This window comes from Rhamphochromis sp. 'chilingali', assembly GCF_963969265.1.
Source record: "Rhamphochromis sp. 'chilingali' genome assembly, chromosome: 2".
In the NCBI taxonomy this organism is placed as follows: domain Eukaryota; kingdom Metazoa; phylum Chordata; class Actinopteri; order Cichliformes; family Cichlidae; genus Rhamphochromis; species Rhamphochromis sp. 'chilingali'.
The window spans coordinates 35,563,677-35,581,157 of record NC_137930.1 but is presented as its reverse complement, the minus strand read 5'-3'; the positions used below and the strand labels follow the sequence as shown (position 1 = coordinate 35,581,157).

Below are 17,481 nucleotides of genomic sequence, written 5' to 3'. Positions count from 1 at the left end.
ATCATCAGTTTAGGAAGTAATAGTTCCCATTAGAGTTAAATAGAAGAAAGCCAGGTATGTTTCACCATGTGACTAACAGATAGGCTGTGACTCTTAATGCAGCCAGATCTTCTTCTACCTTCCCTGTGTGCTCATGCAACTTGTAAAACAGAGTTTAGTTTGAAAGAAATGATTAATAAAGATGGACAAAATAAAAGGAAAAAAAGTGGAACGGAAAAGCTGTGAGTGTGAAATAGAAATAATCTAGAAACAGATGCAGCAAAAAAAAAAAATCAACTGATGTTAGCTGTCTGGGTTGCTACAGGAGACAATATTGCCAACAAGTAGTTACAAGTCGATGCTCTCGCTAGCACCAGCCGTGGCGAAGGGCATAATTAGGGACAGCAGTACCAAAAACAGAGTGGAGAAGAGACGGAAGAAGATGTAATTGATGTGGTAAGAAAATAGATGGAGGGACGGAATTAGCAAGAGAAAGATCCAGTGATTGAAGTACAATGATTGGCTGCTTTGACCTGTTTATCCTTTCCCCCTTTTTGTTGTATGTACTACTCATCATTACCATTACTCTGAGGAACTGCACAAATATGTGCACGTATTTAACTGGACCATCTGCACTGTTCTCACAGAACATGGCGGGCAAAAAAATCCCTGGGCTGATTTTTGCGTATTGATCCAGTTACATCCATCTTTTATATCCAGTCAAAGGCAGTTATTTAATAGGTAGGAGCTGCTTTAACAGAATCAGTTATTGCAATCAAAATTGATTCCTTATTCTTATTCTTTTTTTCAGCTACTCCGTTTAGGGGTCCATCTTCCTCAATCTGTGGAATTATTCTGATTTGATTTGGCAAAGACTTTATGTCAGATGTTCCTACTGATGCCACCCTTCCCCGGGGCCTTCTTACTTGCTATCTTTTTTCAGCTTTTTGTGGAAAATTCACACGATGTTAACTGCAGACCTTTCGTGTTGTAGGCTGACATGTATGATATAAAATCTAGTAACTTTTAAGAGGTGATGGAATAAGCTATCTTAAGCTCCTGTTTCCAATGATCCAAGATAATAAAGAGGCTGTGTCTTCATTACTAATCGAGCATTGTTACTTAAAAGTCACATGCACCTTTCTGCAACTGCACGTGTTACCTTGACAACAATACTTGATGAAGGATGGCGATGGAGTGGAGTATAGTAACCATGGTATCAAATCTGTTATTAGTATCTCAGCAGGCACACGTCTTTGGTCCCACACAAACAACCGGCACACTTTTTTATGAAATACCGGCTATGAACTGAAAAGCTCCATAATAGGGCCAACATGGAGAATCGGGTCAGTGGAGTGGGTCTGGGGTAATGTCACATAGCCTATAGTTCATGTTCTGTGTTCAGCTTGCTGCTGTTCTATTTACAGAGAAAACATTAATAATTTCTGCATCTCTCTCTGCATACATCAATGCAGCTGTACTGTACATGTTCCTTCTGTAGTTAGATGGCATGCAGTCGGCACAGGCTGAACCCATTAGTGGAATTAACTCACATCAATGTTTCATTAGGGAGTCATCTCTTATCACGCAGAAAACCAGTGGCCTCACTTTACACGCTCCGGTTTCCATTATGTTCAGGAGATGATCCATGTTTAAACTACAAGCCACAGGGCCCGTGCTTGTTTGACCCCGGCTGCAGGTGGAGCCCTTCAGCAGGATGGAAGTGGTAATATAACAATAAAAATCGAATTATGTAGCGCTTTTCAAGAAGGGGTCACAAAATAAAGCAAACGCCGAATGGGGAAAGCACATAAAGGCCAATACTCTAGAAAGTGTTTTGGAAAGAAAAAATGGTTTAAAGGAAATTAAGACTCAAGAAACCTTGGGAAAGGATTTCCATTTAAAGCACATTTCAAGTCACTGACTCAGCTGACCTGATTTACTCAGGCAGCTCATTCCTGAGCCTCCAGGCCCCTTTAGAGTTCGCAGCAAGACACAAAAGACCTCTGCCCTTAAGGTACGCACTGCTGCATGTGATACTAAAAGGTTAGGTAAGGCCATGAAGGGCATAATCCTTAAGAGTAATCCATAAAATCAGCTGTTATCTCAGTTGTGTATGAAATGTAGCAGGGTCATGCCTCAGGTTTTCATATTCATCTGATGGAGGTTTAAATTCTCAATATGCACATAAATTGTTCAACTTTGCAATTAAATATTACATTAACCTCAGTGATATAAAGAAATTTTCCTATTATTAAATAATTTTGCTGTTTAAAGTAATTTGACAAGTGATAATCAAACACATTTCTGTACCAACTGAAGCAGATATAAAATCATGAGTCCATTCCAAGTGTTGAGCTTATATTTGGTAACCCTTTCACTGGATGCTGGAACTCTCAATATAAGATTCAAAAACACTGAGGACGCAAGCAGACCATCATTAGGCTGAAAACCCAAAATAACTATCCAGCTCAGCAACATCAAAAGGCCTGAGGGACCGCAGAAGACAACTAAAGTGCACAATGACCGAATTATTTCCACAGTTAAGAAAAACAGCTTCATGACATTTAGCTGTGAAGACTCTCGAGGAGGCAGGCGCATCACTGTCAAAGTCTACAACTAGGAGACATCTACATGAATGTAGATACAGAGAAAAGAGGGCAGATTAGAATTAGCCAGAAAACATTTAAAAAATGTTATGGCACCGCATGCATGCTGTCAGTGGAACTGGGTCACCAATGCTTATTGATGATGTGACTGGTGATAGAAGCACATGGATGGACTGTGGAGCACACAGGGCTATACTCTCTGCTCAGACTCAGCCAAATGCTGCTGAACTGATAGATGGTGCTTCACCGTGCAGATGGATAACGGATAATGACCCAAAACATACTTCCTTAAGAGCTTCTTACAGTAAAAAGATGGGATAATCCTCAATGGCCAATTCAGTTACATGAGCAGCAGCCCAACAGAGCAGCTTTTCAGTTATTAGACACACAGCCACATGCAAAAAGATCCAAAGGCACAAAGATAAGTAGCAACTGAAGCCGTCTGTTGTAAAGGGAGGAAAAACAGCATTTGGTGATGTTCATGGTTTTATCCAAGTGCTAAAAACAATCCTTATTTTTACGTCACTTTTTCCAGTTCATTTTGAGCTTCTGGGGGACATTTCTAAAAATTGCTTCATGGATTAAAAAAGAAAGCCTGCCCTTCAGTCACATCTTGCTTTAAAATCCACTGCGGCGGTGTATTGTCTGAAAACGTCTGTGCCTAACTGTATAACATGTTGTTAAAAAATCCCAACAGACTAAGTAAAAGTGGGGTTTTCTGTTTTTGCACAAAACAGATTTGTGACCAAGTTTTCCCTCGCAGACACATCACTTTGTACGCAGCAAAGATCAAACCTTTTCATTTAAACAAATGTTATAACAGCTGTTGTAGGGTCAACCACCGCCAGCAGAAGTGGTGGGCTGGGGTGTTCCCAGAAGAAGGGTGGGGGTCCAGCGACTACATTGTTTGGTGTTCTTTTTGGCAGTAAATCACACACTGAGGAGAACGTTTCATAACTGACGTTTGCATGCTCCGCACATGACTGAACCCTGACAGCACCCTTCAGTTCTTTATTGAAGCTTCACTTTGTTGTTTACAGAGACAGACCAGACCAGAAAATACACAGAAAAAAATGAACTTTTAATTATAATCTGTGAAGCTGAGGGAAAGCAGAAATCTCTGGACGCTGTTTTCAATCTTCCCTCTGTGTTCTCAAACAAAGAATCAGTATTTGTATTCCCCCCTTTTTTTTTAGCTCTGCATTTTCCTCTGCATTTTCTAGCAGGATAATATTGATGGCTTCAGTCAGGCCTTCTTGCCACGCAATTAACAGGTTTCACAAATATCCACCTCCCCATGTGCTCTATAATTGTTTCAGATTTCTTGTTAAAATTCTGGTGAACACAAGCGATAAGAGTGCAGAACTGCAGAAAATGAGGAGGGGAAAAAACAGAGGCAGAGAAAGCAAGGCTGACAGATGGACCACAAATGTGGAGGAGAGCTCTCCCGCTGAAAAGTACAGCAAAGTCTGGTCTTCCATACCCAGCATGCTCCATTTTTTTTCCCCACCATTCAAATTCATTTTCCTTCTGCAGTTGGACTCAGAGTATCTGTGCTGACATTCAGTGCTCCAACAATTTAATTTTTTACCCATTTTTCCTGAATTTAGGTTGGATTTTTCACATTTCCATGTGGCTGCTTTGTATTTAGATGAACTAGTGTGAACTGCAGGATTAGTTCAGGATTTCCTAATACAAGCTGTTCACATATTTTATATCACTGAAAAATGTTTTGACGCTCCACAAGTCTGTAAAACACAGTTCAGATCATTTGTAGACCCCAGGAAACATCATCATACCGCTTCCAGACAGGCTCTCAAATATGTCTTCTCATTAAATTCCAGCTGTTATGCTACGAATATGAACTCGATACAAAAGTGTTTGACTACCTAACATGCTTGTGTTATAGCTGAAGGTGTCATTATATAGCAGTGTCTTTTAACGTGCACTATTTTAGAGCTCTGCTGCAGAGATTTACTCCAGAGGGTGTAGAGGAAAACTTCTACGGGTCCTGGCTTTGTGCATGTGGGAAATGCTGTAATATTGAAAAGGGAAGGGAAGTATATTTTCTAAATTAAAGGAGTCATTGTGTGAAAAAAATCTCTTCTCTTGATCAGAAAAAGTTGCTCAAATGAAAAAAGAAGTATTGTCCATATATTTTTGACTACCTTATGCACTTTATTACAAAAGGAAATCTGCACTGGAGTTAAATTGGAGCATCTGGAAAAGATTTTCAGCAACACAATAAAGTCTGTGTCTCAAAAAGACCCACATGATTATTAAAAAATGATAAAAGTGTCACCACACAAACAGGTTCAGCAAGAGCAGGAGTACTCTTGGCTGGGTTTAGATGTTTTGCATCCCCATCAGGTTAGAGGTGCCCAACTGCAAGAAATCAAAGATATATGAGTGAACAGTAAATGTCCCCCAAATCTTCTTTTTTTTATGTTTTTTTTTCACTGCCAAGACGTTTTTGTAGTGTTTATATGTGTGTGTGTCATTCTGTCTGTAAACACGATAGCTTGAAAAGTTTTGAATGAACTATGTGGGGGTGTAGAGTGGGGTCATGTTAACAGTCCATTAAAATTTGTCATCTTAACAATTTATTGGTCAAAAATATACAAAAAACTCTTATAACCTATAAAACTTCTATAATTCTTACAAGGTCGAACCTTCATCAAATGTCTTTTATCTTTAAAACTATTGGCAACATTTAGGCAATTATACCAATATATGAGGATTCTGACTCTACAGAAAGAGAATGTCTAGTTAGTCAGAAATAAACTGTAAACTCAAGCTATTCATGTGCAGTTACTCACATTATCCATTACCTACTCCTACATTATGTTTGTGTAGTCAAAGTAATAATCTGCACTGCAAACTTCTTAAAGTTTGCTCAAAAAGAACACAGAAAACAAAATGAATAAATACGAAACACATTACTGTTCCCTTAAATGTAAATACAGCCCAGAGAGAGAGAGCTGCCTTGACGGAGGAGTGCTTCTTGTTTTCCACAAGTTCATCATTTAGCTGACAAAAGCCTCTCACTTCTCTCCTTCCAGCCTGATTCATAGCTGTAACGTTTTCATAGCAGCCTGTGCACTCCAGAATTTTCATGTCATGATAAAATTAGCTCTATTATTTCCTTTTGGGGGTCCATTTACCATCTTCTACCTCCATCTGAACCTACTGATCAATGATGCCGCTTCTCGTGAGAGTCCGATGGCCAAAAATATTCAATTGCGCACATTTTTTGAATAAACGTTGCCCTTCTGTCTCAAAGGATTTCTCTATATGAAGCTGGTAAAAGCACTGACACCAGGAGTGTGTGACATAATATAATTCAATGCATTCAAAGGTTGTAACAACAGGCTCTCCTCAAAAATGTGTAGTTTTTCTACACCGCTGCAAGTTACTGCTGATCACTCAACACTAAAACACCTCCAGAGAGGAGATAACCCTTTACAAATTCATCTGAAGTTCATATCAGGACAATCTTTCATAGCGCAGTATTGTTTGACAGTTTATCACAGCACACTGATAGGGGAGGTTAGTGTACACCAAGTATACATAGGTTTACTGCACAGTCATGTTGTTCACACCATAATTAGGTTGTTTGCAAGGAAACTGCAAACTCTGGAGATTTTAAGCATTTTAAAAATGTACCAACTCTGTCGTTTTTCTCTGATAAGGACAGTTTCGCTCATTAGGCTCATGTCTGAACTGGAAGACGCGGGCCTAATACTCAGGGTGGGGGGTGAACTGAGTAACTGAGCTGCACAGGACATTTAACCCCTAACTCTGCTTTTACTCTGAGGCCAACAGATCAGAAGAGGAGAGCTGCACAGTCGTTGCTGTTTTAAGTCAGTTTCTGATAGTGTGTGAGGTGCCCCCCCTTCCAGCCTCTTCATTTTCTCCTTCCCCCAGCTCCCTCTCTCGCCTAACATCAGCCCATCAGTCACCTTCTTTCTCCTCCTCCTCCTCTCTGTTTTTCCTCCCCACTCTCCCCACAGACAGTGTGCTGCCGGTCTGTGAGCTGGAGAGACACTCGGACGACACACAAGAGAGAAGTCTTCAAAAACAAACTTTGCAGAGCCATCTTGCCTTTTCCCCGACCGTGGATGAAAGAGGACTGCTCTTTGTTCTTTTCCTACATCCTCCAAGAGTTTTCTTTGTATATTTTCAAACAGAAAGCAGCAATGCTTAGATTCTACATTCTCCTAACTTTTGCTGGTGAGTACATCTTAACGGTTTTGGCCAGCGCTGGTGGATGAGGGCATGCTTCTATTAATGCCAGTTGCAATGATTCATACTTACCATTCCCTCTCTCTCTAACGTCTTCCTCCTCTTTGTTTCTCTCTCAGTCAACATCCAAGCCAACAGCCAGCTGTTGCCAGGCTCTTGCAACTTTGAGTCCAACACCTGCGGATACACGTCAGATGCAGACTTTATGAGCTGGACCCTGCAAAAAGATGGTACTTAAAACTACGGCACCCTGCACTTTCAGGGTTTAAAACGAATTTAACGTAGGAGCTTATAATGAGTGTAGAGTTAAAGATGTTTTAATGACAGTTTTGGTGCTGGTTTTGGCTGTGCCACTAAAGCAGTACGGTGAAAAGAAACCCATCTGGTCTGCATTGATTGCAGCATCTCTGAACATCTGGAGTCAGTGAAATAACACATTAGTTATTAGTTATTCTCGTCGGGTTGGTACCGCTGCAGCTGATATGAATGAATGCTGCACACGCCCTTACCTTAGTATCTGTGTGATATCACCGTCTGTTCATGCAAAATGATCAAAGCCAACAGATGGATGAATGAAGGTTAACGTTTGTGCACGCTTTGGTCGCCGTGGCAGAAACTACACAACTTCTTAACCATTGCTAAACAAGCATGTGTAAAATTGTACACTCTTGTGTGGTCCATGAACAAAATAGTGAGAAGTCTTGAGCTGTATTTATCCTGGTGAACCAATGACAAGGTTTCGTCACGTAAATAGTGACATGAGGTGGAGCCTGCTTTAAGCCTTTGAGGTCTAAGTGATCACCGGTAATCACATTAACCCAAATATGATCAGAAATTACTCGTTCTGATAGATTAAATCCTGTTCACATTTTTCCAGAAAAGCCAATTTTGCTTTTCTCTAAAAAAAGGATTGGGGGCAGAATTATCATCAGTAGTTTCTATGAAACTGATCCAGTCCAATAATCTTTTATTTAGTATATATAAATGTGGATCACTGGTGATAACCTTAACCTTGTATTTTGGAGAAAGGAAACAAATTTGGGAGCGTAATTTAAAAAATCCTCCAAACTCAATATTTTGATTGCCTTGACTTACGGTTAGGGGGCGCCACTGATCATGACTGAAGTGGGATGTATGCTTGTAACTAGAGAATGAAAGTACATGTCACATGATTGTGACTGGCCTGTTCATACCACCGTTTCCTCTTATGTATTTTTGGCTACATCTTCTGCCGCCATTTTTCAAATTGACTGGAAGAAAACACCCGCCGCCAGCACAAGTATAAATGCTGGCAATGGTATCGACCACTTGCATAGGCTCTACTTAGAGTCGACGCAGAAGCATAAATTATGCAGAATTCATGGTAATGTGTTTGTGTCAGAGGGTTAAGAGGATACGCCAGTAGTTTGCCTAAGTGTTTGGCTTTGCAGAGTGAAGGATTATGGGTATACAGTCTATGCAGAGGTGTTTGTGTGCAGTCCTCCAAAACCACCAGCGCATAGCTGAATAGGGAACTGTGTGGTGGTAAAATGCTGATTGGTTGAAAAGTTGGCCTGAACAGGAAAGGAAAGGACCGCAGAGAAGCACAGACAGTGGACACCTTTCATTGTTTTCAAACACTCAGTGTCATTTCAGCTCTTTGCATCCTGTAATTGTGACAATTTTCGTCACGGCCAGCTGAAGGAACGGCAACAGCCAAAGCGAGACTAGCCAAAAAAAATCCACATATTTTTCACACTGCTCCTGATGACAGTGAACACCACGAGCAGTAATCCAAAGAACAGAGAAGGTGAGGGGAAAAACTGGACAGATCTATATAGACAGAAACAAGAATGCCACATGGACTATACACTCAGGACTAATTTGAGGATAAGACACAACTGCATGTGATGAAGACAATCAGAGAGGAAGCAAAACTCAAACAGCCATAGAAAAATAGAAAAACAGTCATACTACAACAGGAAATGAACAAAAGCTGTTTAGTCTGTCATTCTTGTTTCACTAATTCAGGGGGAACACCAGAAAACCTAACACAACACACAAATAACAAACTCAAATTAGGAACTGAAGGTAAATACAAATCAAGAATGTAGAACTAATACTGGAACAGTAAACCATCTAGAAAGGCATTGAAAAGTCCAAGAAAACGTATCTGGAGCCATAAATACAATCAACAAACTACATTATGAGTATATTACTGTATTGAAAGGACATGACAACAGAGATCAAAAACTCAATCTACAAACAGTAAGAATCAAAACTTCAAACAGAAGAACCTGAACAGAAACCCAAACCCAAATATATTGACTGAGGATTCCCAATCCAAAAACAACCTCAAACCCAAGGACCGTGGCATTAACTCCGATTCAAGCATTTACTAACAAGCTGTGTTCACTGATATTGGGTTTTCTTGAGCCTGTGCCGTGACTTACACTGTATAACACCTGTTTTTAATTCAGAATGGAGGGCCTGACAATCAAAACCACTTTTTGGTCCTATGTGTAGATGGTAAGAGGTTAATAAATTAAGTGTTTGAGTTGAAGGCAACTAGACTTCTTATTTAAGTTCTTTAAGATGTTTAACTTGTCATTCAGAAGGTTTCTTCAGTTCTAACAGCTGATGTGGAGTCCCAGATATTTAACTGCTAGTGCGGCTTTCACCTTGGAGGTGGTCCTGAAAGTCCTTGATACCGACCTGTCCAATGAGCAGTTAGACTCACATGAGCTAACATATGAATACCTGGGACTCCTCATCAGTTTTTAGAACTGAAGAAGCCTTTTGAATGAGAAGGCAACCATGACCTGGATGACTGAGAACCCATCTATTCAAGGGTATGGTTAAGGTTAGAGGTAGGTTAACATCCTGCAAAAAAAATAAAAGAAGCTTCATTTTAGAGGCAAAATTTTCTAGTTTCTGAAAATGAGTCTATTTAGCTCGTGGTTAAATCAGTCCCTAACACTAGCCCTTACTCACCTATGATCTGGTGGGTGATGAGAGGTTAGATGATATCAGTCATAAAAACAAACAAACAAAAAAACTCTTTATCTCTAATCTTGAGCCATGTAACTGGTGAGGCAGAATTTCTATCATGGCTCTATCCTGCTGCTCCAAATCCTGCTGAAGAAAACCTCTAATTACCACTTTTTCCCCACTACGATGTTTGCTCACAGCCCACTTTGTCCAAAAATTGCTCTGCTTCTGTCTGGGATACTCTGTGTTTTCCTGTTTCCATCTTTGTTGCTAATGCCGCTGGCGTGCCAGAGAAGTCGGTGTATTTGGTGCATTAATAGTGTGCTTAGTTCCTGCTCATTTCTTTTCCTTTACTCCACTGCTCTTTATCCCTTTCATTGCTCTGCGCAGCCAGAACAGGAGCAGTGAAGTCATGTCAAATGTATGTATAAAGCAGTTTTTATGTACCCTTTTTACTCTGCTTGAAACCAAATCAGGCATTGGGATGATCTAATCAAGACATTGCATCAGTTTGAGGTTTTAACATCTGTTGATTCAGTTTTTAAATATAAACAACTGCAGTTTACTGGGGGAAGAAAAGAAACATTGAATTTTCCAAACTGAAATCATCTCAGTCCTCTGTGTGTGAGTGTGTTCAGGAGCCCCGGGGCAGCAGGGCATTCCACAGGGACAAATAATAAATGACAGACCACTAAGAAGAGCTCGGAGGACCCTGGAGCAGAAAAGAGTTGCTGAGGTGGATTTTATGATGCTCTGACTCAAAGTGTCCTGACTTTGGCCATGAATCCTGATGCAAAATGTCACATCCCGTAAATCTGGGTTTTCTATAACTTTTTTCAGATAGAAATGTGCAGTAACACTACATCTGATTTTTAACAGGTTCTAGTCCTTAAACAGAAAGTGTAAAGAAAATGATTGATTTTTGCATATTATCTGGAGCTGGCTCAGACACATTTTATAATTCCAAGCATTTAAACACAAACTGATGCTGGGATTTAGAGCTTATTTCTGTCAGAACGTCCAAACCTGCACATCGATCAGTGAGCCTGTTAGCTGCCTCTGTGTTCATATTTAACTCAGTTAATTAGTGTGGCTGCACTGTGTGGATCAGCTAATATGATTTCAGGTCCGGCAACAACAACACCCAACTCTGTTAATTTGCTAGTGCCTTTCAGTTTGTACTCTCACAAGCTAGCAAATTAGTAGATATATAATATATAGTTAGCAAATTACTAGCTTGTTAGTAAGCCACAAACGGTATAAAAGTTACAGTATGTACCTTGATTTCTACCAGAAACTAAAATGTGTGACCTTGGGCCAAATTTACTAATGCATGTGCAGTCCTGTGAAAACACTAAGTGCACCCCATGATTTTTCTGGCTATAAAACCACCTTTTATTAGAAATAACCTAAAGTAATTGTTTTCTGTATGAATTCATCAGTTTCTCACTTTGCGGAGGAATTTCGACCCATCTTTCTGAACAATGTTGTATCAGTTCATTGAGGTTTCCAAGAATTTGATTTTGCACACAGACTTTCACTGGGATACTGAAACACCGTGACCTTCAGCCTTTCTGTTGTAGATTTGTTTGATCAGATGTTTTTTCTCATTGTACTGTCAACATTTAGCATGCTAAATGAGGTTTGTAGAATCTGAAATATAGCTCTTGGGTTTTCTCTGAGCCTTGCACAGTTTGACCTTAGTGAATTTGCTGAGATCTACTGATGATCGCTTAATTAAGTGCATTTGATTAGCAGCACCTGCCTGTGTGCCCCCTTAATTCCTATGGAAGCAGGAAGGACTGCATAGAGTCCTGTGAAAACCAAAAACTGGACTGTAAGGGTCTCTCTTGTATTACAGTGAAACATGGGTTTTCAGTACTTTAGGTTTTTAGTCACATTTCTGTACAGACTTAGGTCCACAGTGCAACCTTTTCTACATGTGTTTTCTTAACAGTGCACACCCCTTTAGTAACTTTTCTCTAGTAAGTATTGAACTGAAATTACTGCCAAAACGCAGAAATTAATTGTTGGGTCTGTGTTTCCACAAGGCCCACTGGTTTAGAGACTTATTCATCATGAAGAAAACAAGACAGTCAGCGATTGATTGATTTACTTGCAAGGGAGGCCTCGTTGGTGTCTACCATGAAATGACCCCGAATCCGGCCTCCTCTGGCTTTTATTGAGAACGTTTACAAACACCTCCCCTCGTAACCCTCCTTGGTTACAAAGACAAGGCACTGTATGCATATGTGTGTGTGTGTGTGTGTGTGTGTGTGTGTGACCTCCTGCTGACCAAAGGGTCGTAAACGCAGGAAGCAACATCACAAGAAAAAGACTAAAGCTGCTTTTCTGATGATCCATCTGCATTTTATTATCTATTATCATGTTGTTGTGCATCTTTTTATGCCTGGCCCTTCTCATGAAGGGTCTATATTTCCAATTAGTTTTACAGCTGACAGATACTTATAGCTGGTACTGAGTGTGCTGTTAAAAATCTGCCTCCAGAGCATTTTTATGGAGAAATGAACAATAAGAAATGTACCTCCAAAGGGCTGAAAGTTTTTAAAGTCTTATTCCAAACATTAAAACGTTTGCTTTAAAGCAAGACGTCACCAAGCTTTTCCTTACTGACATATGTGATATTAGAGTGGTGGCTGCTGATATCAAAGGCAGCCAAAGGTTAGCTTATGTAATATTAGCCACTCTGGGCCAAAAGATCAGCTTCTGACTGTCCTAAACACCCAGTTTCAGACATTTTTTCTTATGGTTTTTCTTATGCAAGTTTTCAAAAGTTGCTTTTGTCAGAGAACCAATCAGAAAGAAGCTAGCTTAACGCAGCAGGAGCTAAAACAGTCTGTTTCAGACAGGATAAACTTAAGGCCCACTAACAGTCAAACAGTGATAATTTACACTGTGAACCATGCAAAATTTACTCAAAATTTATAAAAAAAAATATGGAGCTGGAAATGAGGAGACTACATTACTTAACTTAAGAACCTTATTTGTGGCACAAATATTAAAGATTTGTACAGCAGCAGGGGGGGGGAGATCAGGCAGCAGCTGCCATAAAAATGCTCTTGATCATGCTTTGTTTATAATGAATGAAATGCTGTATTTGTAATCCATTTGTTCAGGCCGTTTTGTCACAGTGGAAGCAGCCGTGAATGAGGATCAGGAGGACTACATAGGCAGTGGTGCTGACCCACAGCGAGAGATCATAGGGGTGCTGCTGAGTCCCCGTTTGGAGCATGGTGAGTGGAGCTGCCTGAGGCTTGTCTATCAGATCACAGAGCCAGGAAGCCTGGAGGTCCTGCAGCGCACCGAGGGGAACAGCTTTGACAGGCCGCTGTGGAGCAGCCGGTTGCCCTCCGACAGCTGGGTGGTCTCAAGCATCGACCTGCAGAACAATACAGAGCCTTACAGGGTAAAACACTTTTCAAATAGTATCTAATCTTTGTTTAAGAAAGAGATCAGATTAAAATGTACCAAAACATGGCTGAAGTTCCACCAGAAGCTCAGGGCTGTTATATCTCTTTTCAAAATATAAAAGGTACAACAGCTAAGCTATTCTTAGGTACTGAAAGGGGAATGGTTGGGTAGATTACAGCCGGAAGAAAAGGTATAAAATGGAAAATGTTCATCCTGGGACTCCGCTGATAAACACCCAGCTGTCTAGTTGTGCAAGAAAAAAAAACTTGCAATAATATAAGAATAAATGTGTGATCTTACAAGAAATCCCACTGCACTTCAGTTCAACTTTCTCAGAGATTACCAACTAATGAGAGAAAATGAGTGCAAAGAAAGGTAAAACTAAAACATACTAAATATTTACTCACACTTTCCTGTTTTTATTTTTTAAAGACTGAAGATGCAGTCAGACAGCCGATTTTCTAACCTGCACATGTGCAGAAAACCTCTCAATCTCATTGAAACGACACATGCAGGTTAAAGTGACACATGCAGACCTAAATTGAAGCGAGTATGAAACATGCTTGTAATTATCCAAACACTCTGGGAAAAGTACAGCACATGTTTACACTATATGCAGAGGCAGAGCTGAGTCTGACAGGGTCTGTGACCTACATCAGGCTATTCCAGACCTGTGCTATGTGCAGGCCCCTCAGTGCATAAACACATTTCAGTCCAGACCTGGGTGAAGAAAATTCATGTGCCAGAGGTTTAGATTTCACACCAACTGCTGAAGCATTGTGCTATTTACTCCCACTCAATGAAATAAATCCACCCAGCATTAACTTTTGTTATTGGAAAAAAAAGCTAGCTTGACTTAGGGATGGAGGTAGTGTTAGTTTGCTAAAGATGGGACATACTTGGCTAAGTTTAAGTGCTGTTGTATTGTTTTTAGAGGCACTGGATGAGAGAATGAAGGGTTATTAGTTAATGATGGCAAGCTGCATCTGTGGACAGTACGGGGGTTGTGCAGGGAAACAGATACCTGCGAATAACCGAATAACAAAAGCAAACCTGCTTGTTGTAAGAGATAAACTGGCTATTGAAATAAAAGCATATGATTGTACCCGTCTACATCTAAAATATGCTTATTTTTTCTGTAAAGTTGGGCGTTTTAACATGGGAATCTGTGGAGGCTGCCTCACTTTTAGATCAGACTCAAGTGGCCGCTCAAGGAACTGCAGTTTTTGATGCTTCACCTTAAATTTAAAATGTTCAACTTCAAAGCTGCAGCCAAAATATTCCAATTATTTTTTAGATTGAGATGCACTGGTAGGACTGTATTTCCCACCTTTAAATATGAAGACTTTCTGCCAGTGACTTCTAATAACTAATTTTGAAGGAGTAACCCTATTTCTGGCATTTCTTGCCACCTTGCGGTGCCAGAAATATTCATGCTTCCATAAATTAAAGCAAAAAATAAATAAGACAAAAAAAACAAAACTTCTAGTATAAATAGACACCATCCAGCTGAGGCACTCTTCATCGTAATAGGCTACACTAATTTGAATACACATTGTGTCAAGAACAGATAAATTTCTTTTTTAAATGTTGATGGGTTTGTATCTTGAACCCATCCGCTGGAACGTTAAGACAATATAATTACACTGCAAGCAAGACGCAAGTAGGCAAACTTCTTCATGGTACTCGTGCACGGGAGAGAACCGGACAAACGCCGTTCCTTCGCTTGGCCCCAGTTGCTCTCGTCCGTTCTCCCGTACACTGCCCTTTTATTGAGGTTACATGAATATGCATAAGTTCACTAACATGTGACGTCTACATACACACAAAGAGTACCTTGCCTGTGTGTGTGTGTGTGTGTGTGTGTGATCTGTGTGAGGTCAAGATGTGACCCTGTGAAGACTCCCCAAGGCTAGTGCCAGGACGTCTAACTCCATCTAACAAAAGGCTCTTATACTTAAACAGATATGCGTGTGCTTGCTATACCATAAATCAACAAGAAAAGATAAACTCTCCTAGGGAGTGTGATCTATGCCAGGACACTCTGGGGAATGTATGCACTCCCTTCTACAGCTACACAAAGTTAATACAGACCTCTTTAGGATGAAGCATTCTTTCAATCCACCAATGATTATATACTTCTAAGCATATATGAGTAAATATTTCTAAGCATAAATGACAATCAACAATACAACCCTATCATTCCCCCCTTTTCGACATTTATGCTAGAAAAGTCCCCAGTTATGAATACCTCATGTCTGACAGCTTTAAGGCAAACATTGTTATATTCAGCATATGTCCAATCACCCTAAATTACTGTAAAAGTACACAGTTTAACAAATGTATTAGCAGTTATCCCATTCCTCATTAATCTCATCCAATGGCAACCTGCATCCTACAAGCAAACAAAGAAATTGTTAATTTAATAGTGAAAATAAGAAAGTAACATTTTCAAAAACATCTCAGCTTGGTGATGCTTCCTCCGGGTGTGCAAATCACATGTCTCTCTGCAGGGTGGTTTGAGTTCTGCAGGGCGTCATGAATGTCTCTTCCAGTTGTTTCCATCATTGTCCATAGGACCAGAGTCCAAATGTATGTAGAATAAACATTCAAACATACCAGTTAGTTTTGTTGTTTGTCAACATGGGTCTCAGCTATTTCCAAAGCTGCAGACCTCATAGGAAACTGCTGTTATCACCACCATAGCTTCTGGTTCCTGTGCTTTTCACAGAATCATGATGTCATCCTTAGACTCCCTCTGCGTTGTCGATGGAGCTTGGCACGCTCCCCTCATCCTTCAGGTGCCCGTCTGTTGTCCAGAGGCGGAGCCAGACATTTGAAACACCCGGGGCTTAGCCCTGAAGGGTAGTATGCATGTGGATTTTTTTTTCTTTTTTCTTTTTTTGGGGGAGGGGGGGGGGGTGTAGAAATGACTGAAAGATTAATTGGCTCTGTTTTGAGTTTTGTTCAAAAAAGAATGACTTCATATAGGGAAAAAAAGATATCACATATACAGGACACCTTAAACTAGTTTTTTAATTAAGCAGCAAGGCAGAACAAGGTCAGGGCTGCATCAAGACACGAGGACTAAACCCCAATTCAACCAGACCCAGAACTGATCCGGAATTAAAACAGGACTACAAGAGTTCAAAATCAGGACTACTTAGGATTTAACCAAGACAGAACCAGAATCAGAACTAGATGATAGTAGCACTAAAAATCATCATAGACCTGCACTACACTTATTTTTTAATTCTACCAAAGTCCAATATTTAGATTGAGAAAAGTTTATATAATTATTTAGCCTTGTTGTGCAAACAAGCCTGCAGAACTTAATAAATATAGAATTTGAAAAATAACAAACCTAAAAAGAAACACTAGGTACGAGATACATGAGTACCTATGATACGGTGATACTTTTGGTAAACAACCATTTGACTAACATGTGTGTCTCACCTGCTCTTGTTCATCTCTGTTCTGTCCTGTCTCCTCTCTCTCCTTCTCTGTTCCTCTCTCTCCCTCTTTGTGCTGACAATCATCAAATATACAGTTGAAACCAGATATTTACAAACTCTTCAGATAAAAACACAACACTTTTATAATTGTAACATCAAATCAGACTAAATGTTTATTTTTTTAGATTGATAAATATAAAAAACATATTTGTTAACTTTAAGAGTAAAGAGAGAAACTATCTGTATTTCTTAATTGCAAATGGCACCAAATTGTATTCAAACTGAGCCACACTTATGGAGCTCCACAATTCTTTTCCTGGTGTTTTGGTTGACATCTCTTGATGTTCCCATGTCACAGAAACAGGCTCTGTGTTTTGTCTTATATGCATCCACAGCTGTGCCACCAGTTTACTCACATGGACTCTACTAACCAATCAGAAGCTTCTTCAGCTCAGAATGGAATCATCTGGTTTTCTTATTAATTAACAAACTTAGTGTATATGTACTCTTAAATTTGATGAAAGTGATAAAAAATAGAAGCTCTGTCTCTCTTTATTCTGACATTTAACTAATTCAAAAGATATTTCAATATTTATCTAAAACAAAAGTTTACTCTAAATTGATGTTGTACAGAAAAAATGTTTTATGTTTTCTCCCTAAAGTGTATGTAAATATCTGGTTACAAATGTGAATATCCTGCTGTGTACTGAAATCCCTCTTGTTTTGCATAGAAATATACTGAACAACATACAAAGCATAATATATAAAATAACATTTACCTGAGTTTTTTC

The 17,481-nt window shown here is 39.7% G+C and overlaps 2 protein-coding genes across 3 annotated transcripts in view; one reads left to right on the top strand and one right to left on the bottom strand.

Annotated features, from left to right (window-relative positions):
- LOC308392876 (uncharacterized protein) overlaps window positions 1-6,997 on the bottom strand; it is a 39,015-nt gene extending 32,018 nt beyond the window's left edge. The window contains exon 1 of the mRNA XM_080876169.1: window positions 6,906-6,997. The gene's annotated coding sequence lies outside the window, so the exon portion shown is untranslated. The remainder of the gene's footprint in view (window positions 1-6,905) is intronic.
- The window catches only part of LOC308392879 (MAM domain-containing protein 2-like), a 226,660-nt gene continuing 215,747 nt past the window's right edge, over window positions 6,569-17,481 (top strand). For both annotated transcript variants that reach the window (XM_080876173.1, XM_080876172.1), the window contains exons 1-3: window positions 6,569-6,821; window positions 6,953-7,063; window positions 12,941-13,230. In XM_080876173.1, coding sequence (XP_080732299.1) covers window positions 6,710-6,821; window positions 6,953-7,063; window positions 12,941-13,230 — 513 coding nt within the window. In that variant the 5' untranslated portion in view covers window positions 6,569-6,709. The remainder of the gene's footprint in view (window positions 6,822-6,952; window positions 7,064-12,940; window positions 13,231-17,481) is intronic.